At 34.4% G+C, this 22,542-nt stretch overlaps 1 protein-coding gene across 5 annotated transcripts in view; it reads left to right on the top strand.

Moving 5' to 3' along the window:
• The window catches only part of ATF7IP (activating transcription factor 7 interacting protein), a 110,217-nt gene that overhangs the window by 7,572 nt on the left and 80,103 nt on the right, over positions 1-22,542 (top strand). For 2 of the 5 annotated variants that reach the window (XM_081129381.1, XM_081129377.1), the window contains exon 1: positions 5,330-5,649. The exons of 2 other annotated variants lie outside the window; for them this stretch is intronic. In XM_081129381.1, the coding sequence (XP_080985507.1) occupies positions 5,633-5,649 (17 nt within the window). In that variant the 5' untranslated portion in view covers positions 5,330-5,632. Of the gene's footprint in view, positions 1-5,329; positions 5,650-12,889; positions 13,425-22,542 lie in introns of those variants that run through there. One more of the 5 variants, XM_081129379.1, reaches the window with a different exon arrangement.

Below are 22,542 nucleotides of genomic sequence, written 5' to 3'. Positions count from 1 at the left end.
CAGGCCTAGGCCAGTGGGTATAGTTCATAGTGCCTCCCTGGCTGTCTTTATAATTGGACCTACATAAACATGAGAGTCTGGGAAATGAAGAGGACCTATTAACTTTACCATCAGAAATAATTTACTCATTCATGTCTTTAATTTTTCATTGCTCAGAATAGTATAAAAAAATGTTTTGTGTTACTTTGTATCTAATATCTAGGAATAACTATCTATGAATCCTTTAGTTTGTGAGGGAGGGCCCCTTAGGTATAGTGGCAGCAAGGATCTTGACTTCATTTTTGTTTCTTGAGTTTCATTGCTCCAGTCTAGGCTAGTTGTTCTCTACATCTGGTATATCACTGTCATCCTTAGAATTTTACTCACCATTGTGGGGATTTCCTTCACTCCTCTTCTGTGCAGAACACTTGTTTTTTATGCCATGTCTTATTGACATCTGTTGTTAGGGGAAGGGGACCATATTGGCTAGTAACTTTTTGAGAAACAGTATATGGGAGGTATGTTTTTTGATATTGTGTCTGAAAATTATCCTCTGTCTTTATGCTTGATTGATAGTTTGGCTAGGTATAGAACTCTAGGTTAGAAATCATTTTTCTTTAGCATTTTGAAGGCACTGTTTCATTATATTCTTGCTTCTATTAGCACTGAGAAATACGAAGCCATTCTTACTTCTTATTTCCCCCTCAATAGAAGCTTGTAGAATCTGTTATTAGTCTCCAGTATTCTGAAAGTTTATCATTGGCTGGCATTCATCAGGTCCTTTCAGTTTGGTAACTCTTGCCTGAAAATTTTCCTTAAATGATTTCATTGGTGATATCTTTTTTCTGCCATTCTGTCATTCCAATGTGAATTTTTGGTTGGGTACTCCAGTTTTCTTATATTTTTTTCCTTTCGTTTATAACTTTCTCTTTTTGCTCAGTTAGATTTGTTCAGCTTTATCATTCATTCAGTTCTTCTATTGAGTTTTTAATTTTTTTCTATCATGTTCTTTTTTGTTGTTAGTCCTCATCCGAGGATATATATTTTTTCCATTATATTTAGAGAGAGTGGAAGGGAGGGAGGAAGGGGGAGGAGAGAGAGAGAGAGAGAGAGAGAGAGAGAAACATCGATGGGAGAGACACGTTGATTGGTTGCCTCCCACATTAACCCCAACCTACGAGGTATGTGCCTTTGACTGGGAATTGAACCCTTGACCTTTCAGTGTGTTGACTGATGCTCTGACCACTGTGCCACACCAGCCAGTGCTATCATGTTGTTAATTTATGTTTTTCATCTCTTGCCTGTAGTATTCTATTCTTGAAACAGTAATGCAATATTTTTCTTATTTGTGGATATTAATTTTTTTAGACATTTTCCTGCATAGTTGATGGCTTTGTGTTATTTTATTTTGTCTTTGTCTTCCATGTTTGACTTAGTCCTGTTTCTCTTTGTCTGACTACATAATATGTTGTGGAAGATTAGAAAATGATTAGAATATTTAAACAGAATATTTAAATTTGTAGTTTTGAACTCCACTATAGGCTGATCTGGGTGGGCTGTTTTTGAAGAGCTCCCAAGATCTTAAGGTCTTGTACCTTGAGCTTGTTAGATGCTGCCAGAGAATAGTCTTCTATGTTCATACATAGAGACTCAAGGTCTGATTGCCAGCATTCTTGGAGGTTAATGGAGCAAGAGGACTAGGGGGTCTCTGCATTTAGCGCCCAATCCTCTCTTCTTGGTATGTTGCTTTCATTTTTAACTCTAGATGTTGTTTTCAGACTTTTGCTGGGATTGGGGAGAACAGGTATTCAGTGGAATGTGGTGAGGACATTTAGGGTATCTGACTGCTACACAAACAGCTTTCTGTAGTATTTTCTTTTTTAATCACACCATCCTATTTTCTCCCTTCACTCCAATTTCCAAAGGTACCTAGTTCATCTAGTTCCTATGTTTTTTGAAGTTACTGCCATGTTAATCAGATTGGTTTGTTTTAACTTGTCTCCAGTGCAGCTTGGAATATGGTGTTTTAGGAACTGCTAGGTTAGTTACCAGTGGTTCTGCTTATTTCCCATCTCCCAAAGCCTTTCTAGCAATTGTTTCTTTTACTTTTCTCTTTGTTCTTGAGGATTTATGCTTCAAATAAATACCTTTACTGTAGTTTTAATGGGATTTGAGGGAGTGAGATTAGGTGTTTTCCAGTTTACCATCTTAATACCCTTCTAATGTTCCTTTTAAAATATGTATAATATTGATAATAACTTGTGTAACTAAAATATATTAACTAAGTAAATGAAAAGTGTGTTAACTTCCTACCTAATACAGTGAAACCTTTTATTTAGGGCCTTTGGGATTTTCAACAAATGGAAAATTTTCTAATAGTGTGATACATGATATATAAAAACTATAGTAATCTTCTAGTTCTTTTTCATTGCTACTTGTATGACCCCTGGCAATGATTACATTCTCTGGTCATAAAAATTAGAGATTATAGGACTGTTACTTTAAACCTGGTCATTTTAAGAGCCAAATAAAACAATGTGAAAAGTGCTAGCTTTTATTTAGGAAGAGCTTAAAACCTTGGGCAATCATGGAACTGTTTAACATTAGAAATAGCTTCCAAATAGGTTTACTTTTACAAATAAACAATGAATGTGTTTATTATGACTCACCCTATCTAAAACAAACTTCTTGTAATCTATGACATTATATAGGCAAGCTATATTCTTTCTTAGTAGTATTAAAAATTTAAAGATTAATATACTATAATTTTCTGTAGACTTTTTTAGAGCTCAACTCTTCTAAGCACGTAGTAGCTCCTATGTAATGACTATAGAAATACTGAAAACTGAAAAATGTTCTACAAAAAGTATTTTTTTCCATCTTGGGTTTTGAGGTACAGAAGTTTTTAGGCTAACACTAAAAAGTTAGTCAACTTATCGGTTGACTCTTCCTCTTCCTAGAAGAGTTGAGATCTTAAAAAAGAACGTTCTTCAAGATGTAGAATTTGCTGAGATTTTTGTGGTAGAAATGAAAACACTGGGAATGTTTCAGCTTACCATCTATTGAACAAACCAATACTGTGTTCCACACTAATGAAGTGAATGGGAAATGAATTAAGATGTGATTTCTGTCCTTTAGAAACTCATATATAAAGATATAAGTAATTCAGTATGGTGAGTATAATGATGGTATGTATAAAAGACCTAGAGAGCAATTACACCTGGTTTGGGGGATAGGCATAATGAGGAGAAACGAGAGTAAGGAAAGGATTGTCAATGATAGTGGTATTGGTGGAAGTGGGGTTCTTGGGGTACCACTGGAATAAGCATTTTCCAGAGGCCCCACGGGAGGATGAGATATGGTAGAAAGCTTTATTTTTGTGGAATTCCATCCCTTTAGTAAAGCTAAAATCAGAGCCAGTCTCCAGAGTTTCCTTTCCAAGTTGGAGCTGGGTCTAGTATAGTATCAGGCTAGTTGTAGTCCATTAGTCCATTGCATATGGGGTATGCATGGCTGTGGGTCATGTGGACGAATGCAGGAGCGCCCCACAAGCCTAGAGTCCCAAGTCCCAAGTGTAGCAAGAGCACAAGAGGAACCAAGAGCAACAAGAGAGTAAATTCCTTTGTTCAGGGGATTACATATTTCAAATTTCCAGCCTTTACAGTCGCCACGCCCATTCCGGCCAATGACCTTTGTTCTTAGGTATTACTGACAGTAAGCCCCTTCCCTATGTCACCCCAGCTTTACTGGGCATGTGTCTATCTCCTCTTTGTTGGCCCCCTGGGGAGTGTAAAGTTGCAGCTTCCTGGCAAAGCTGCCCAAATGACATACCTATAACGTCTGGCCTTCCCGATGCTCCTTTCCTATTATTAATAACCAGGTTAATTACAACAATATCAAAAAGGTAATTTAGGTTGGATCATATTTGAGAGTGTGGTATATAACTTAAATCTTTGTGGAACAGATTTCCAAAAGAATCTGCTTCCTGAAGATCATAAGCTGTTCATCAGGCAGCTCTAAATGTTCTGGCTATTTTTTCCCCCTTTCCCTGGTCACATTCCAGTGCTACAGTAATGTCTATTCTGTTCAAATCTTTCCCAGTTTACCAACCTCTTGCTTTTAACGAATAGATTTAAGCCACTTCAGAGAATTGGTTATAATTTTTGAAGAATGAGTATGGCTTGGATCAAGTATAATTTTTTTCTGATAAAGTACTTAAAGCAATTTTTACGTACATTATCCAGTTTGCCTTCTGGAGAATAAATGATGACCTTTTAAAAGCTGAGGTGTTTTTTTTTTTTAATTTTTATTATTGGAAAATGTTGAATGTATAAAGAAATAGAATGAAATAATGAACTTCATGTGCCCATCACTCAGCTTGAACAATCATCAATTTATGCGGCCAATCTCCTTTTAGCCCCCCTCTTAAACAAGTTTTAATAAATACCTATATCAGGTGGTGAACAGACAAGATAGCACACGGCAGCTAAATTTTAGGAAGGTAAACAAAGGAAGAGAGAAGGAAAAGGTGGATTTCCTAGCTGATGTGAGCTCTCAAGAAAACAGGTTCTTTCTCTGCTTTTGTCCTTCACTTTTCTTGATGGGTAGGTTACTGCCAAGACACATTTGTTGGGATCAGTCTCAAATTTATCTTGTTAATAGACCCACTTTCAGGCTGAATTTTACCCTTTTGTTTCCCGTCTTTGTTTTTTTACTCAAAGGTGTCTGCATTCTTTATTTTTATTTGCTTTTCACTTACACATTAAAATGTTGGGAGGTCTGTAGCAGGGCATGAAATTTAATTTGCCCTGGGACCAAATACTTACCTGGAGATGTCTTTTTGACCATCTAGATTACAGAAGAAAAGTTGTTTTTATCTTTATGGCAGATTAATTAAAATAGACATTGTTGTCATCATAACTCTAATGAGTCTAGTCCCTCCCCAGCAGTTATTTAAAATTATTGTCAAGATTCAAATATTTGATTGCAGGTGTTAACCATTCTGCTAGATTTGAGCACTTTGGGGCTTAGATTCTGGGAAAAATCTTTAATTAGTCTTCTAAAAATGGAAAAGGATTATCATGATTTAAATTAACATAATTTTCCAGAAATTATAAAAATTGTCATTCTTTTTGTGATAAAAGTACTATAAAAGATGGGAAAAAAAAGGCCCTTGAGCATGGTTTGACTTTTTTTTTCTGGACTGAAATGGAGGCTTTCTTTCAAGCGAATTCCCTGATGTTTGCTGTGTGTGATTTGGCTCCATCTCTGTAACTGCTAATATGTGGCATGGACTTCCAGCTGTCTGGGATCTGGATGTGCCCAAAGTCTGTATTGCAAGTCCGGATTCACAGGCATTATGTTACAAAACTGGCTTGCTGCCTTCTCTGTTTTCTGTGTCCTGAGTAGCTGCATTGTTTGTTGCAGTATATGCATTAGCTGTCTGTGTTCAGTTTCCTGCAGGCTGACAAAGTGGGAGGGGCTTTGTTTGATACATAACTGAGTTTTCACTGTGTGAGTTCTTGAGTGCACATTGCAGCCATCTTAATTACACTTTAGTGCAACTGAGACAGTGCAGCTGTCTCAAAATGGCTGCTAACCTAGCCTTTGTAGCTGCTTAGGCAGCAACTATGCCAGTGTGGAGAATTGTCACATGCATCAGAACCAGAGGTAAGAAACAATTACTCTTTATTTTTGAAGATTTTAATTAAAAAACATTTGAATTTTACTGAGTTTATACAGGAAGGCGAACTTAGAGCTTGCTTGGTAGGAAGCTGAAATGTTTGCTGATAGAACCTTTAAGCCTCTATTATGGAAACAGTGCATAGGATGGTGAGGTCAAAGGTTAAATTCCTGTAATTTCTCACCATTTTATGTTCTGTCATTGCCAGAACATTTGATCACCCAGTAGTGTTTTTCTGGCTTTAATTAACTTAATATTCCTTTTGTGTTGGATATTTTAGTTTGCTTGATGTTTATTTGTAGAAATAAAAAACAATATATTAATCCGAATAGATTTTTTAAAAGCCATAATTAAACCTTGTTTTGCACGAAGAGTGCGATTTTTCTTGGTGTCTGTGTGTGTTTTGGAGGTATTGTTTGGTAGATTTCTGGGAAGAATGTTAATTCTCTGGATAGAAATCATAGTTACAGACAGAATTTTTTTTTTTTTTTTTTCTTCACTGTTAGATTTAATTTGCACTATGGATTTCAAGCTCTTTATTCTGCCTCCTCTGGGCCATCCAATTCTTTCACATTTTTAATGGTGCCAACTTTGTATCCTAATTACTTTTTACTTAAATTGGTATTCATATGTAGATTTTGAACTTAGAAATAAGTTCACATCATCTAGGTCTGGTTATCCCTTTTCTTTATAGCTAATGTATTCTAATGCAACAAAACTGAAGTAAATATTCAATTGTTTCAGTTAATTAACTGATTAATTGTTGATGTTTACTTTAGTCTTAGTTTAAAGTTGTGGTATATTTAAAAGTAGTATAACTCAATGGTTTTGTAAGTTTAGTTTCAAAATTTTCAATAAGCTTTCTTAATACTGTTCTGAAGTAGAAACATTTATTGAGATATTGTGTGTCCACAGTAATCCAGAAAGGTAGGAGAATGAAGTTCTTATTCATGTAATATTTCAGATAGCAGAACAGCTATGCTATTAGCACTAATATTTAAATCGCAGTACTTTAAAAAATTGTTTCTATATGATATAATACATTTCCTTAGCTTTGTCAATACAGTATGAATATATCCCTGACTAATATGACATAGAACAGTAAGTTTCGAACTTTCTAAATACAGAAACTTTTAAAAAATGGCAACTTTTTGCACATTAAATTCTTTTGAAGGCTCCTAGTATATAAAAGGGATACATGTTATTTTATTTTTGTGTACTTATTTTATAATGTAAATTTATAACACTTATTATAAGTTTATTAATAAAAAGAACATCAGGCTGTTATGATGAAAATAAAAGTTTGAAACCGGATCACATATGATAATTATGATCCTATGTTAGTGTCAGGGTCTAGGTCACTTATTTATAAAGCTCCAGGTGCTAAGAGACTGGAATTCAGTTTTGAGAGTATTCTAGAACATATATTATTTATGTTCTTTTTTATTTTCATGAAGGTAGAGCATTATATCTTTATTTACACTATTTAACAGTTTAAAATTGCTGCCTTACCACAATTATGTTTATACCTATTAGTTTTCTTTTAAAACAATTTTTTTCTAACTTAGTATTCAGTGGCCTAAAATGTTTGGGATCACTCACTCAGTTTCACCAACATTTTAGCACGTTTATTTTACTTTCATTAACTAATTACTTTGTGAAGTTTTTGGGATTCTTATATAACATGGTAGATTCTCGTAATCCGAACATTACTTAAGTAAGTCTCCTAAAAGAGAACAAGAAGAAGAAATTCAATATGTGTGAGAGATTCTAGCCACCATGCCTTTTGGTAAGGTGGTGCCCTGGAGTGAGTATGACATAGGAAAGTGAATGTGCTGTCATGGTTCTCATAGTATGAATAACTCACTGTATTTCAAAAATTTCAAAAATACAAGCCATGTCCTTGGTTTGGTAGTCTTTACTGCTGGAGAAAAACTGGCTAGGTTGAAATTATTGATCAATTTCTGTTGATCTTCAGGGTAGGACCTCAGGGAAATTTTAATGATCCACTCTTTTTGCCTTCTATTGTGTTCTATAAAATTTACCTCCACTCTCCACAAGATGACTCCACTGATTATTACTTGTAACATGTGGGAAACACCAACATTCTGTGGTTACTCAGGATATTGTTGTTAATTCTTTCAGTGCCATGTTGTGTTTTTACAACTATGAGCATAAACTAGACCCCACTGGGATTATTACTTTTGGGATTGGTGACAGTTTCAAATTTTCTGTGCTGAATTCCAGGTTATTTGTTATGTTGAATAACTGAGGGCATAATAAATCTGGGAGCTGGATAATTGAGATTTTATGTTATTATTATCACTTCTTTTCCTTTCCATTTGTTTACCCTTTTTCATAAGCCATTTCATTAACATAAGCCTTTAAGGGAAATGTTGAGATAGTGGAAAGAACACTGACCAGGAGTTCAAACCTAACTGTAAATTCTATTTTTGCTACCTTTTTCTTATATTGGCCAACATAGTCTATTTTCTGACTCTTGTTTTCTTATCTATAAAATGGGGGGAAATTCCTGTCTACTTGGCAAGGATATGCTGAGGATCAATTTATATAATGTTTCTGAATAGTACCATGAAATATTCCACAAATAATCTGGCATGCTAATTTTCCAGTAATATTGAATACTTTTCAGTTTATTTGCTTCTCAGATGTCATATACTTTATCAAATGTGATTGGATCAGGGGATGTGGTATGTTTAAAAATGGAAATTTCTTGTATAACATGCTCAGAAGCAAGAAGTGCCAACTAAAATAAGTATATCAACTTAGTGATATATATTTACTACTGGGCTCTACTCTTTTAAATAACTTAGCCCATATAGAATGTTTGCATTACACAGAGGAGTAGAAGAAATGTTTCACTTCTAGTCTGCATTACACAGAGGAGTAGAAGAAATGTTTCACTTCTAGTCTGACTGATGTCTCCAAATACACAGTGACAACAATATTTCAGTAAAGAGATGACTTGAATTCAGGGCCTAGAGTTTTCTATTTCAGTACAAATGAGAATCTTAACAGTGTAGTTCTCTTTCAGTTGCCACAAACTGGCAGCCAACAGACTTATTATATCCTTTAGCCACTGCCCTATTTCTCTAGTTGTTAACAAAGCTGTGAGATTTTACACAAAAATGTGGATAACTCATCTCTTGAAAAATAGAAGATTAGGCAGTGCCAGGAGTGTGTTTCTGCTTGAGAAAAATAATTTACAGTTGAGTAGCTACTGTCGCCTTCAGATAGTGCCTAGTCTTCACGTCTGGTTGTCTTCTCTTCATTAATTCACATTACCTGCTGGGCCCTGTAAGCTGTTCCTTTTAAATAGCTATCCTACTTATCTGACAGATTGTTGACAGCCTTTAATATCTGTAAAATACAGCTTCTAACCCAGAAGAAAATAAACATAAATAAAATCTAGCCTACTTCACTTGGTAAGAGAGAGAGCATTATGTAAAGTCAGTTTACTCTTTAGAAGATATGGCACGTTTGCTAACCTTTAGCCTTGTCCTTATTTTTTATATTAGAGTACTATGTTGGCTGACTGAAAGATACAGTGATATCAGCAAGACTAGATTAAAGAAATAATAATACTTTGGGGTCTTTTAATATAATAAGTTATCTTTCCTTTAAATATTATCACTATATTAAAGGCATCACTTTTTATCAACTTGATGTTCTTGATGATACTAAATTAGAAAAAGTTAAATTATATTCATGATATGCAGTTTACTGAATAGATAAATGAAATATAGTTTATAAAATATTTTTGCCTAAATTGGTTGAGCTTTCAGATTTTAGCACTTAAAATGAGTAAGCTCTTAATAGGAAGTTTTCTTAATTTGACTAGATTATGTCAGAGGCTATTATAAACTTACTTTTGTTAAAATTTGCATCTGTTTACATTCCATTCACTGTCTCAACTATGTGAATGAAGACTACCTTAATGATCCATGAAACATGATAGTTTATAATCATGATCTGATGTGAATTTGAATTGCACATTTTCCAGAGTAAAAGTCAGCTTTTTAGTATTCATGTAATGCCATGACAGTGGTAACTCTGGGAAAGTGCTAAAAGAATTTTATTTTTTTAAAAATGTTTTTCAAGTTACAGAGAAAACTTCAGTGAAAATTGAAAAAGCCGGTAGCTTACCCAGGAAACATTGACTCCCCTACTTTCCTACTCCTCACACTCCCAAAAGAGAAAGTGATTTGGGAGAAAGCTTAAAGTCTATTCAAATAAGGGATTTAAAAAATTGCTTAGGTTAGAACTTTCACGAAGTGTTCTCTTTTAGTAATTTGTAACAGCCTGTTATTAGTCATTAATGTGTGAATGTGGAAATGATGAAAACAGTGCTCATTGACTCAGTGAATCTTTGAGTTTAATGAAAAAGAGTTTAAGTAATAACACTGAGAGAGAAATCTGAGGAGTTGCTTCTGTATTTGCCTACGGGCCTCTGTCTTCCCTGCTGAAGTAAACCAGACACAGTTGCCTAGCAGAGCCATCTGACATAGTGCTTTCGTTTGCAGACATAGATGTATCATGGCATGCAAAGTGGAAAGTATTAGTATAGAAGTCAGGAAACAATTATGTTTAGTTCTTGTACTATTAAGTAATTCTGTTGTTTTGGATAAATTATTTACCCTCTTAATGCCATTCCTTAACCATTAAATGAGAGAGGTAGTTGGACTAGATAAGAGTCAGGGAAGAACACAAGGTTTGGTGTCAAACAGAGTCAGGGTGAATCATGTTCTTCCACTCACTCGTTAAAAGTTTATATGAGAAGCACATATATAGTGCTCAAAGTATAATGCCTATTTATGTTAAGTGCTCAATAAGTCTTATGCAATATTTTTTATGGAATGAGGCTAGTTTCTTATTTTCAGAACCTCAGTTTTCATATCTTTAAATGGGGATAAAGTCTACCATGGAGCTGCTATTGGGATTTAAGTGAACAGAACAAATATAAAGTACCTAGTACAGTGTGTAGCACAAATTAAGTTACAAGTAAATATTGGTTGCTTTTTCCTCACAAGGTTCTCTCCAGCACAGTTTCTTTCTTTCTTTCTTTTTTTTTTTTAAATGTATCTTTCTTGGTTTCAGAGAGAGGAAAGGAGAGGGAGAGAGAGAGATAGAAACATCAATGATGAGAGAGTCATTGATCGGCTGCAGCCCGAAACCCGGGCATGTGCCCTGACCGGGAATTGAACCCTGATCGCCTGGATCCTAGGTAGATGCTTAACCACTGAGCCATGCCCGGCTGGGCCAGCACAGTTTCTTTTCTTTTTCTGTTTTATTTTCCTCCCAACATTATGGAATTGGGAGAAATATGGACTACTCAGTACTTTAGAAAAGGATCTTTAGGGAGAGGAGGTTGTTAGGGACCTGGCTGATTTACAATAAAAATACCAGAGAGCAAGGTGTTTCAATCTCAACGCGAAGACTTTAAAAAGCTCAAAGGGGACAAAGCAAGAATTTTTATTTATCCTAAGGCAGCATGATAGAGTTAAGACAAAAATAGACTGTGAATTGATCAATTGATTCAACAGATTTAAGAAATATTTATTATGCACCTATTATTTGCCAGGCATTGTTCTCATGGTTGGAATACAGATCCCTGCACTCTGTGAGTTTACACTGGGTCAGGGGACGTGTGAAGACAATAAATATAAGAAAATTAAAGTGCCGCGGGATTGAGAATACCCGGGGGTAGAGTGAAAAAGGCAGCCAGTAGTCAGATAAACACCAGTCATATTTGTCCTTGTCCTTTCGTCTGTTGCTGGTGGAGCATAGGTTCTGACAAGACAAAATAGTTATTTGAGGAAACCTATTATTGCTTATCAGAGATAACCCAAGTAACACTTAGGATTATCCATTTATTAGAAGTCTACCAATTCCTGTTGATATATAACTTTATCATTCCCCTAATTTAGAGCCAGTTTCATTTTCTTTATTGTGTAATAAGGATAATTAAAGACTATGTTTTAAGATGAATGAAGATATGATTAAAAAATAAGGAACTCATTTTGGATAACTCCTAGTTAGTGTATTAAGTACTTTTCATTTTATTATCATTTTTGATGTGGCTCTAAACTAGTGACTGGATTATTTTATTTTATTTTAAAAAAATATGTTTTTATTGATTTCAAAGAGAGGAAGGGAGAGGGAGAGAGAGATAGAAACATTGATGATGAGAGAGTCATTGATCAGCTGCCTCCTGCATGCCCCTTACCAGGGATTGAGCCGGCAACCGGGGCATGTGCCCTGACCAGGAATCCAACCATGATCTCCTGGTTCATGGGTCAATGCTCAACCACTGAGTCACACGGCCCAGGCTGGATTTTTATTTGAAAATGAAATTTAATATATTTATACTCAATAAAATAAGAGGAAAAAGTAAAAGTGGAGTTAATAGAATTATTTATTAGTAGGTCATAAAGTAATTTTAAAGAATTTTTAAAGAACTTCATAGATAACGACTCAACTCTTGCCCAGTCATATCTGGCCATTTAAAACAATACACAAAATTTAACATGCTTGAGTTTGATATTGAGCACATGCTTTAGTAATATTAATGAGTTATTATTATTTAACCATCGTAACAGTGATACCTGAAGATGCATTGTCTTACTATTTGGTGAAACATAAAGCACTATGGTACTAAAAGCAAATCTAATGATAAGTGATGAGTTAAAATTTGAAACGTCGTAGAGTAAAATGAGGACAGCTTAGCTAATGTAAATTATAATTTATATTTTTAATGATTGTTAAAAATAGGAATCATTGGATTTATGTAATCATATTGGTCCATGTCACAAATAAACTAAGGTTTTGAATATTTCTGGGGGCTAAACATTTTTGATGGGGTGGGGGTAGAATTTCAAGTTATGTAAGAATTATAAATTTACATTCTTTTATTACCTGGATTTGAATCATATTAATAAGTAGATAACTAGATACATTCTAGAGCCAGTCAATGCCTGTGGGGAACGAATGGGGGAGGGTTTACTCAGCAGTATTCTCCTTTAGTTTGGTCTTGAAATGAGGTCTGCTTTATGTAAATCAGTCTTACTGGCGCCAGCTAGCTGTAACTGCAGTCTGCCTGTGCTAGGGCAGCAAATAATATGTGTCATGGATTTTCTGTTTGGAGTGTATAAGAATTCAGCCTTTTGGATTGAAAGAACAGAGTTGATACAGAGTAGAATAGGAGTACTGAGACCTCCACAGTCGACACATAAATATGTGGAATAATGAGAAGCTATAATAAGCCTTTTAAGATTTAGCTGCTTTTATAGATTTATGCCTATTGATACTATTGGGTAATATGTGGGAGGTACTTCACTGCACACAGTTGCTGCAGACCTAATAGTTGGCAGCATAGAAAGCAGTACAAAAGAATTTGATTCTAGACATCTTCACTTGTAACAGTCCTTTGGAAAAAATGTACTTTGTGTGTTTTGTGAGCTTCATTGACATACTGTCTGACGTTTTTTGGCTTTTGTGGTTAATGGGATGTTTGCTGCACAAACTACACAACAGATGTGAACCACTGTTTGAAAGGAATTTTAATATGTAGCCAATCTACTATATTCTTGTTTTTCTTATGAATATGAACCAAACAAGGAATTTTAGGTTCAAGAAGGCTGATTTAGAAGTCTGCATTAGCTTTTAATGTTTATATAAATGAACTAAGTAGCAGTGGTTTACAGAAGAGGAAATCCTTTTCACAATATCAAGCTGCCCACAGGTAAGAGATTCAGGTCCTTTTTCTGTAAATCTCCTACTCTTCCCAACCCCCCTTCCCCCTACTCCCTCAGGCCTTATATCTCTCACCACTGGGAAGTTTTTTGTTTTAGTTTGAGTAGTAATAGGATTGGTAGACTGTTTAATATTAATTTTGAGGAGATTTTGAATGCCATATTTGAATTTGGGCTTTAAAAAAATTATTTTCATCTTCTAATTTTCCTCAGGTTTGAATTGGAGTGAACTAACAGTGGGCTTCATATATGAATTTACTCATGTATACAGTATGTTTATATTACATAGAAATCAGTTGTAGATCTCTTTTCATTATAGTCCTGTTACTGTGTTCTCAGTTGTAGTGATACCAACTGGTGGTACATACAGAGAAATGACATTTTTGTGACCTTAAACTATAAAGTTTTAGTGTAAATGGACCATTTTGAATTCATCATCAAAATCGGTGCTTATGTTTTCACAGGTGGCTCATTGACATTCACTAAATAATGTATATATTTCTATATATAACATGGTCAAGTTTTCCAGTACCACCCTTATCATTTCCATTCCCAAAATTGAAATTTATCACCATTTTAACAAAGTGAATTTAAGAGTCTAAAACTAAAGTGAATGTATTAATTAAAAATTCAGTTGAATCTGATATTTTTTTCCTTAAGCTAGGTGAAGGGTGCACAGGCATTTGTTATATTATTCTTTTTTTGTATGCATGAAAAATTGCATACAAAAACTCTCATTGAAATAAAATTAAAGAACTATATAAAATAATGTATAATCATTACTGTGAAGATATGAAGATTTATGTTTATAAAGAAATTCAAGTATATGTGTCTATCAGTGTTATTATGGCCAATGATAAAATATGTTACTGATTGATATAATTATTTTGGAGCTGAGTGTGGGGAGGTGGGTAAGTAGGATGAAGTGAAGAGGGGTAGTGAGGATAGCTTAGAGAAGTGGTGGAGGAAAGTAATTATATTAGGCAGTTCTCTGCTCTTTGCCGCCCCTCTATGGAAGTTAAGCAGTAGGCTCTTTCTGCAACCTAAAAGTGTTAGTTTTAGGTGGGATTTCCATCTCTCTTGATTCTGAAAGGCAATTGGTCATTTACTACTATGTGGTTGAGTAATTAAAAACTAGAGGCCAGCTGTGAAGAAACCACACTGGTGTTTCAGGGACACAAACTGTTTCCTGTTGCCTTTTGACAGTGTTGCTCAGGCTTTTAAAAATTATTGTTTTAATATGTGTTCTTTTAAACTATAAAAATGTTTGTGTTTTTCTTCTCAGTAAACAATTTTACTGGGATTGAAGAAATGGTGATAGTAGAAAGATAACAATGTTTTAAAATTATTTTTTATTTATTTTTATTTTTGTTAATCCTCATCTGAGGACATTTTTTTCCATTGCTTTTTCTGAGAGAGTGGGAGGGAGGGGGAGAGAGAAACATCGATGCGAGAGAGCCACATTGACTGGTTGCCTCCTGCACACAACCCAGGTATGTGTCCTGGACCAGAATTGAACCCTTGACCGTTCAGTGAACGGGGCTTGTTGCTCCATCCACTGGGCTACACCTACCAGGGCGAAAGATAACAATTTAAAAAAATATATATTTTTATTGATTTTAGAGAATGGGGGAAGGGAGAGAGAGAAACATCAACGTAGAGAGAAATACCAATTGGTTGCCTCCTGCATGCACCCTTACTGGGGACTGAACCTGAAACCTGGGCATGTGTCCTGACTGGGAATCGAACTGGTGACCTTTTGGTGCATGGGACAATGCTCAGCCAACTAAGCCACACTGGCTAGGGGGAAAGACAACAATTTTGATTCATGTGCTTTGAGATTGGATGGAGAGAATGTCATGCTTCTTTTGATGTGGAGAACACACAAATCTAAAACAATTGGGAAATGTTTTCAGACTTCTCTTGAGCCATTGATTGGGAGGATTTTGGGTTGGGAAGATAGCTGAGATGGATGGAGTGACTGGTTTTTATATATAGGTAAAAAGGCGAGGAGTTGTTAAACCAAAACAGAGGAATTTATTGAATGCTATTGGAATTGGGAGTCATAAGACAATGGAGTATTGTATCTATAGACAAACCTAAAAGAAGGTATGTAAGCCAATGATAAAAATCATGAGCATAAAGATGTATAATCTTTGAGACTTAAAATAGATCAACTGTGAATGATCCACAAATGAGGGATAAAATCCAAGTTTTTAGTTTTTGTGTTCCTCTTAGACAACAAAATTTATTTAGTAAAGCAGTGTAGAATCACAAACTTTTTCATGTGAAATGGACTAAGTGGTCAAGTAATATAACATTGCACTTTGCACTGGAATCTACTGTTTGATTTTCCCGACAGGTAATTATTTAGTTTTTGCTTCAGCATTTCTAATGACAGAAGGGAGCATTTCTAATTTCATAAGGCAGTTCCTTCTTTTCTTGGACATCTGAACAAATTAACATTTGTTGATTTTGAGACAAAGTTGGCCTTTCATTGTTTTTGTTTCTGCCCTTCCCCCACCTGTGTGCCTCTGTATCTCTTTTACATGACAGATCTGCACTTTTTAAAGAAAGCAATAAAAATTCCCTCTGTTTTCTAGTCAGATATCCTCCATTTCTCTAACTTCCTCATACAACACATTCAATTTCATTCTTTAGCCTGGTCATCCTCTCCTTTGACCTACAGTTTTTTGTTTTTGTTTTTTAAAATATATCTTTATTGATTTCAGAGAGAGGAAAAGAGAGAGAGAGAAACATCAATGATGAGAAAGTCATTGACCGAGCCCGCAACCCGGGCATGTGCCCTGACCGGGAATCAAACCCTGATCGCCTGGATCCTAGGTCGACGCTTAACCGCTGAGCCACGCCTGGCCAGGCTGACCTATAGTTTTTAAAAGTCCCTGTTTATCTATGATGCTTAGAACTAAATGCAATACTAGATGTATTACGTTACAAAATTACGATGTAACTTTGCATTGACATTTTTGGCAGCCACCTGGCACTATTAAATTTTCTAGTTTGTAATAAGTTGAAAAAATCCGTTAGTCTTTTTCACATATTTAATATACTTGAATATTTGAACCAAATGTATTAATTTATATTTATGGTTATATCTTCTTCATAAATTTCTAATATTGTTTATTGTGTTTTCTTTAGATTCTCCTTGCTATATCTCTCCCCTTTTAATAGTCTTGAAAAACTGGCTTTTGGTTTCAGTGATTGCTTGCTGTTTTGAGTTTTCCATCATACTTTTCCTGCTTTTATTGTAATTCCTTGCTTTGGGTTTATACCTTTGCTCCTTTGCTTGTTTATGCGTTTGTGCTTTTTAAAATATATGTATTTAGGGCTATCAGTTTTCCTTTGAGTATCATTTTAGTTTAATTCCTTAGGTTGTATTCTGTTAATACTTTGTTTTTATTTTACCACTTACTTAGTCCTTAATCCAAAAGATTTAAAAAAATTTATAAGGAGATACTTTCCCTCTCCTTTTATTTTTTATCTAATTTTATTATGTTATGGCCAGAGTATGTGGCCTTGTGTGTGTGTTTTTTTGTCTTTGAAATTAGTAATTCCTTGTCACCACATGAAATGGTCAATATTAATGTATGTTGAGTATGTTCATAAATGCATATTGGATATATAATTCTATTTACTTCTCTAGCATGTTATTTGAGAAATGCATTCTTTACATTACTTTTGTTTTCTTCATCTGTAGGTTTTAGAAAGAGGTGTGCTTATCTCTAATTGTGAATTTGTTCGTTTTCCTCCTGAAAATTTTTATTTGTTTTTTGTTTTTGTTTTGTTAATCCTCTCCCTAGGATTTTCCATTGATTTTTAGAGAGTGTGGAAGGGAGGGAAGGGGAGTGAGAGAGAGAGAGAGAGAGAGAGATAGGGATAGAAACATCAATGATGAGAGAGTCGTTGATTGGCCTTCTAGCCACAACCAGGCATGTGCCCTGACCGGAAATCGAACCCCAATCTCCCGGATCCTAGGTGGATGCTCAACCGCTGAGCCACACCCGGCTGGGCTCCCCTGAACTTTGAGGATAGTTTATTGTATCATTCAGGATTGCTGAAGACAAATCTGATGTCAGTTTAAGTCTTATTTCTTTGTAGTTAAATGATTTTTTTATTCTTACGTCATTAGCATTTCCTCATACTTGTTTTTGAAATCTTAGCACTCTGTCCAGGTGTTAAAAATATCTTTGCTCATTTTCATTCAGTTTGTTTTGGGCACCAGTGGCCCCTTCTATGGAAAGTGTATATAGTTAGCTCCGTGGGCTTTTTTCCCTTATTTCTTCTCCTTTTTTTCTCAGTTCTTTTTTTCTAAAGCTCCTCAAAGGGAAAGTTGCCGCTTCTGAGTATGTCCTCATGTCAGTTAGCTTTTCTCTTTTCCCTTTGTGTAATATTTTGAGAGAACATCTGTTCTTGATTAACTTCAGTCACTTCAGTTGTGTCCATGCAGCTTATACTTTGAATTTCTAAGATTCAGGTTGATTTCTTTTTATATCTTCTTGTTCCTTTGGGTGAAATAACATCCTGTACCCTTTGAGGATATTTAATATACTATTTTAAAATGTCTTCTGTTCATTCTGCTACCAATTAACTAGTTTTTCTTTATGAGATTTGGTACCTAATCTTATTTTTAAAAAGTTATTCTTGATTGTATTCATTTTTGTACATTTTTCTTGACTGCACTCATTTTTGTACACTTTACCTTGGGTGGATGCTGACTCAGGTGATTGTGAGGGGTGGGCAAGTAGTACTTGATGCTCACGGGATATGGTGGGAATTTGCCTTTTGGACAGTAACCTCTCTTCCCTGTCCTTCTGAAGCTTAGTGTCTGTGTAGGTCACTACCCTATCCACATTCATAATGTCGCTGCTTCCCTGGCTTAGCATTTGCCTGGAAGAGACTGGGGAAAGTTGAATGAGCTTAACTATTAAGATACAAATGACTATATGAATGTCAATTTTTAAAAATTGATCTTTATTGTTGAAAATGTTACATATGACCCCCTTTTTCCCACATTAACCCCCTCCACCCTATCAATGTATTTTCATTGTGAAAATTGAAACTGGCATATCAAGTCTAAGTGAAAGTTTCCATTTTCTTTTCTTCACCTCCAGTGAACTGTTGTAACCAGTTGGGCATTTATCCTTCCAGGCTTTCAAATACCACTTGAATACATATACAAATGTTTAGAGACAGAAATTATTTTATATTTTAAAACATGGCATAAAACTGGAAACATTTGACTGCTTATATATGTATTTAAGTACTTTCTATTTATTTTCTCATTTAATCCCCTTAACATTCATAGGAGAGCAGGTGTTATAGTCTCAGTTTCATAGATGAGGATACTGAGACAAGGAAAGGATAAATATCTTGGACAAGTAACTTAACTAGGAAATGATAGTACCAGTATTCATAAAAGGTATGTCTGGGTCCAGTGTTTATACTCTAAGTACAATGAATTCTGCAGCTACTTGGTTGTACAGTTAAACTCATGCTCATGAAAGAGATATACCACATTCTTCCTAACTTCTTCGTATCCTTTACTCTTTAGTGTGGATGCTGTAATATTTTAAAAAAACTCTTAGTGATGGATGTTAAATTTCTTTGTTTTTTTGCTATTAAGTGCAGCAGTAGCAATCCTGATACATTATCTTTTAAAACATGTTAGTGTACCTTAAGATAGATATGTCAAAGTGTCTTTGTTGTGTCAAAGCGATGCACAGTTCCTGCCTATTTGCCCTTAAAAGTCCTAAGGACAATAAAGTCTCCTACCAACAGTGTATGAGACTACTCATTACTGTATATTGTTGCTAACCATAAATAGTTGCCAATCTGATGTATAAAAATGTATTTTCTTTTTGTTTTGTCTTTCCCTGGTTATTAGTGAGGTAGAACTATATTTGTTGTTTTATGAATTGCTTGTTTATTTTTCTTTTGAATTGTCTTTTTTATTCATTAATAGCTATTTTTTATTTTGCATACTAATCCCATATCACTATGCTTTTTTATTTTTTAATTCTTTCTCGAAATTTGGGGTTACTTGTACTACTTTCTGTGCCTTTGAAATTGCTATTTTTTCTATATTGAATCTTAGTCCAACATAGCTCTAATAGTTCACGTTTTCATACCTTTGAATTTTTTTATGTATGTAATGTTTCTAGATACCTTTTTCTAGCTATTATGAATTAAATGTTTTCTTCATTATATCTTCTGACTGTTTGAGCTCTTACTGCTTTTCAGGATATTTAGAACAATATTGAATATATAGTATCACACTTTTTGTTTTTGCCCTTAATGGAAATGCTTATGGTACTTTACCACACAATATGAAGTTTCCTGTTGGTTTGAAGTAGCCATTATAAGTTTGAGCAAACTTTATGTTTTTAATTTTAATTTTTCTCAGTGAATGAGTGTTGAACTATATTATATTCAATGCCTTTTCAATTTCTGTTGAAAAATGACAGTTAATTTTTGTAACTATTTCAGGTTGTTAATAAATTTCTGAATATACTTAACTTTTGAGTAGAGGTGTTTAAAATGGAAAAACTACAGTTTGGGGTAGAAAATTTATCATTTCTTTTACTAGTTAACCAGGCGTATGGGAATAAAGGACTTTGAAGAACATGTGCAGTTTTTTGTCTCTTGGCTTAAAAGATCCAACATAGAAAGTCTGTCATTTCCCATAGACTGTTCTCCTAGTCTCTCTAAGGGCTATTCTTTACGCAGTATATTTGAGTCAATTGTTATGCCAGTAACAGTGCCATGACTAATAATGTCTTCTGTTTTCCAGAAGAATAGATTCACAGTTTTAATTTCAACACTAGAAAGATGATAAATTTAGGAGAGAAATACAGTAAATACTTATAAATACAAAATAAGTTTCCTTATCTCAATTTGTAAACCCATGCAAAGAGCTTGGTGACTTATTATATGTATCATTGTATTTCTTTGGTATCTCCCCAACCCCCTGGCCTTTCTTTTCTTCTTTTTTAAATTCTGGAGGCACTAGGCTCAGTTAAATATTTTTATGTGGCAGAGAGCCAGATTTCAATAGCCCTGAACTCAGCATGTTGCTGTTGCTTAGCAACTACTTGTGAAGTCTTGTGGATATAACTGAATTATAAATAGAGTTATGAGCAGAAGTGCAGTTGAAATTGAGATTGGAAAGAAAGGCATACTCTTTTTTTCCTCCTTCCATTTGAATTTGAGTAATTTTTCATGCACAATCGGTTTTCAGAACTCTGGCTCACAAAAATTGGGAATAAGTACTAACCCTATCAGGAAGACAGTAAGGTCTCTGTAGAGGTCTTGTTTGTAATTACACATTTGAAAGCATGTTTTTTATTTTTAGGATTAAACAGTCTATATTGGAGAGATGTCAGTTAATAGAAAATAGAGAACTTCTTATTTTCCTGGTCATTCATGTAGAAAGATATCCATACATTGTATTACTGTTATATATCTCTTCCATATTTATATTAAAGTCTACATGCAGTAACACTTTAATGTTAGTCTATATTTTTTGTACTTTTCATCACATTGTTTTTTAGAGTGTCTTAAAAATTGTCCTGTAATTGTGACCTATGTGGCATTTGATAAATATTGAATACATGAACACACCTATCTTTACCACTCTTCAGTAGAGCAGTGTATTTCGGAGTGGAATTTATTAAAATTTTATGTAAGAATCAAAACTTAAAGGACCCTTTCAGGTCTTCGAATAAAGTTACCATTTATTCCAGATGAAAAACTTTAGAGCTAAAGTTGTTAAATGATGTGACTAAACCAAACCCTCTAAGCTGTGTTTTCATCTGCAGCAGTCTCTTACTCATGCTTATCTAGCAGCTTTTTATTTTTTCCACTCATATTTCACCAGTTTACACAAAATTTAATTGTATTCTGTAATTTATAATAAAATTGTACAACTGAATTCAGTAACAAGCACAACTAATATGAATAGGTTTAGATGAGGGCAGAGGAACATGAGATCTCAGTGTATTTGTGGTTATCAGTCAATATGTTTATAGACTGGGTAGAGAACATTGGCTCTTTGGGACAGCAGTTAAGAAAGTTTCCAAAGTGTAGTGTTATTTTGGTCAGATCTCTGCAGATTTTTTTAGGTTCTAAAAAGATGAAACAGAGTGATAATTCTTGGTTTTGGATAATGTAACTCTGTGTATTTTCTTAAAATATATCATAAACTTTTTATAATAGCTCCTGACAACCCAACCTGTGAAACTAAAATCTTCTTAGGAACATTTGCCAGAAACAAGTAGTTTGTATTCTCATACATTGTTTGCCCAGAAATTTTAGAATGGGAATGTAAATTTTCTCCTTTTGCTCCCTGGGGAAATACTGGTCCATAAGTTTGAAGTGAAGAAAGATACAGATTTATAAATGGGATTAGCTTAGAAAGTTGTGGCAAATATAATTTTAATTGGATCTACAAGGAGGGATAACATACCAGAAGTATTTCTTTGCTGCAGAAGAGAAAAATAATAGGAAAATAATAAGAGGAATTTGAGTTTCCGCCCGGGTATGAAAGAAGATTAGGGTTCTTCCTTTACTTATATTTGCTATTTAAATTAGACTTCCGTACACATAGGCTAGGGCCATGGAACATCTGGCTCTCAGCTGACATTTTGAACTCCTGTGGGTTCTTGGTGGGGGGGCAAAAAGAAGGGGGAAAGAATGGAGCGATGGACTGTGAAGTTTCTGTAACTATTGAAACTTTTACAGGGCATTTTATTTGCTGTACTAATTGTTAATACAAAGATGCCGTTGATTATTTAGTCCACCCAGAATTCAGATCAATATGTGAAAGATGTGTGATTAATGTTTTGCAGACATTGTGCTTTTTCTGTTCTCTTGAAATAAAACTGGACAGTGTAAGTAAAAATTAAAAAGTATATAACTGCTTTAAATAATACCTAAGAAAATATAAAATACTGAAATTTATATTTAAGGTGATACTTGATTTACATATCTGGTATTAGAAAGTAATTTTTCCCACTTGTAGTGCCGTGTTATAGAAACCATTTGTTATATTCTTCCCCACTAATTGTAACTGGGGTCAATTTATATTAC

This window comes from Miniopterus schreibersii (genome assembly GCF_964146895.1).
Source record: "Miniopterus schreibersii genome assembly, chromosome: 2".
In the NCBI taxonomy this organism is placed as follows: Eukaryota; Metazoa; Chordata; class Mammalia; order Chiroptera; family Miniopteridae; genus Miniopterus; species Miniopterus schreibersii.
The sequence above is the reverse complement of the archived record's forward strand: the minus strand, read 5'-3'. Positions and strand labels throughout refer to the sequence as shown.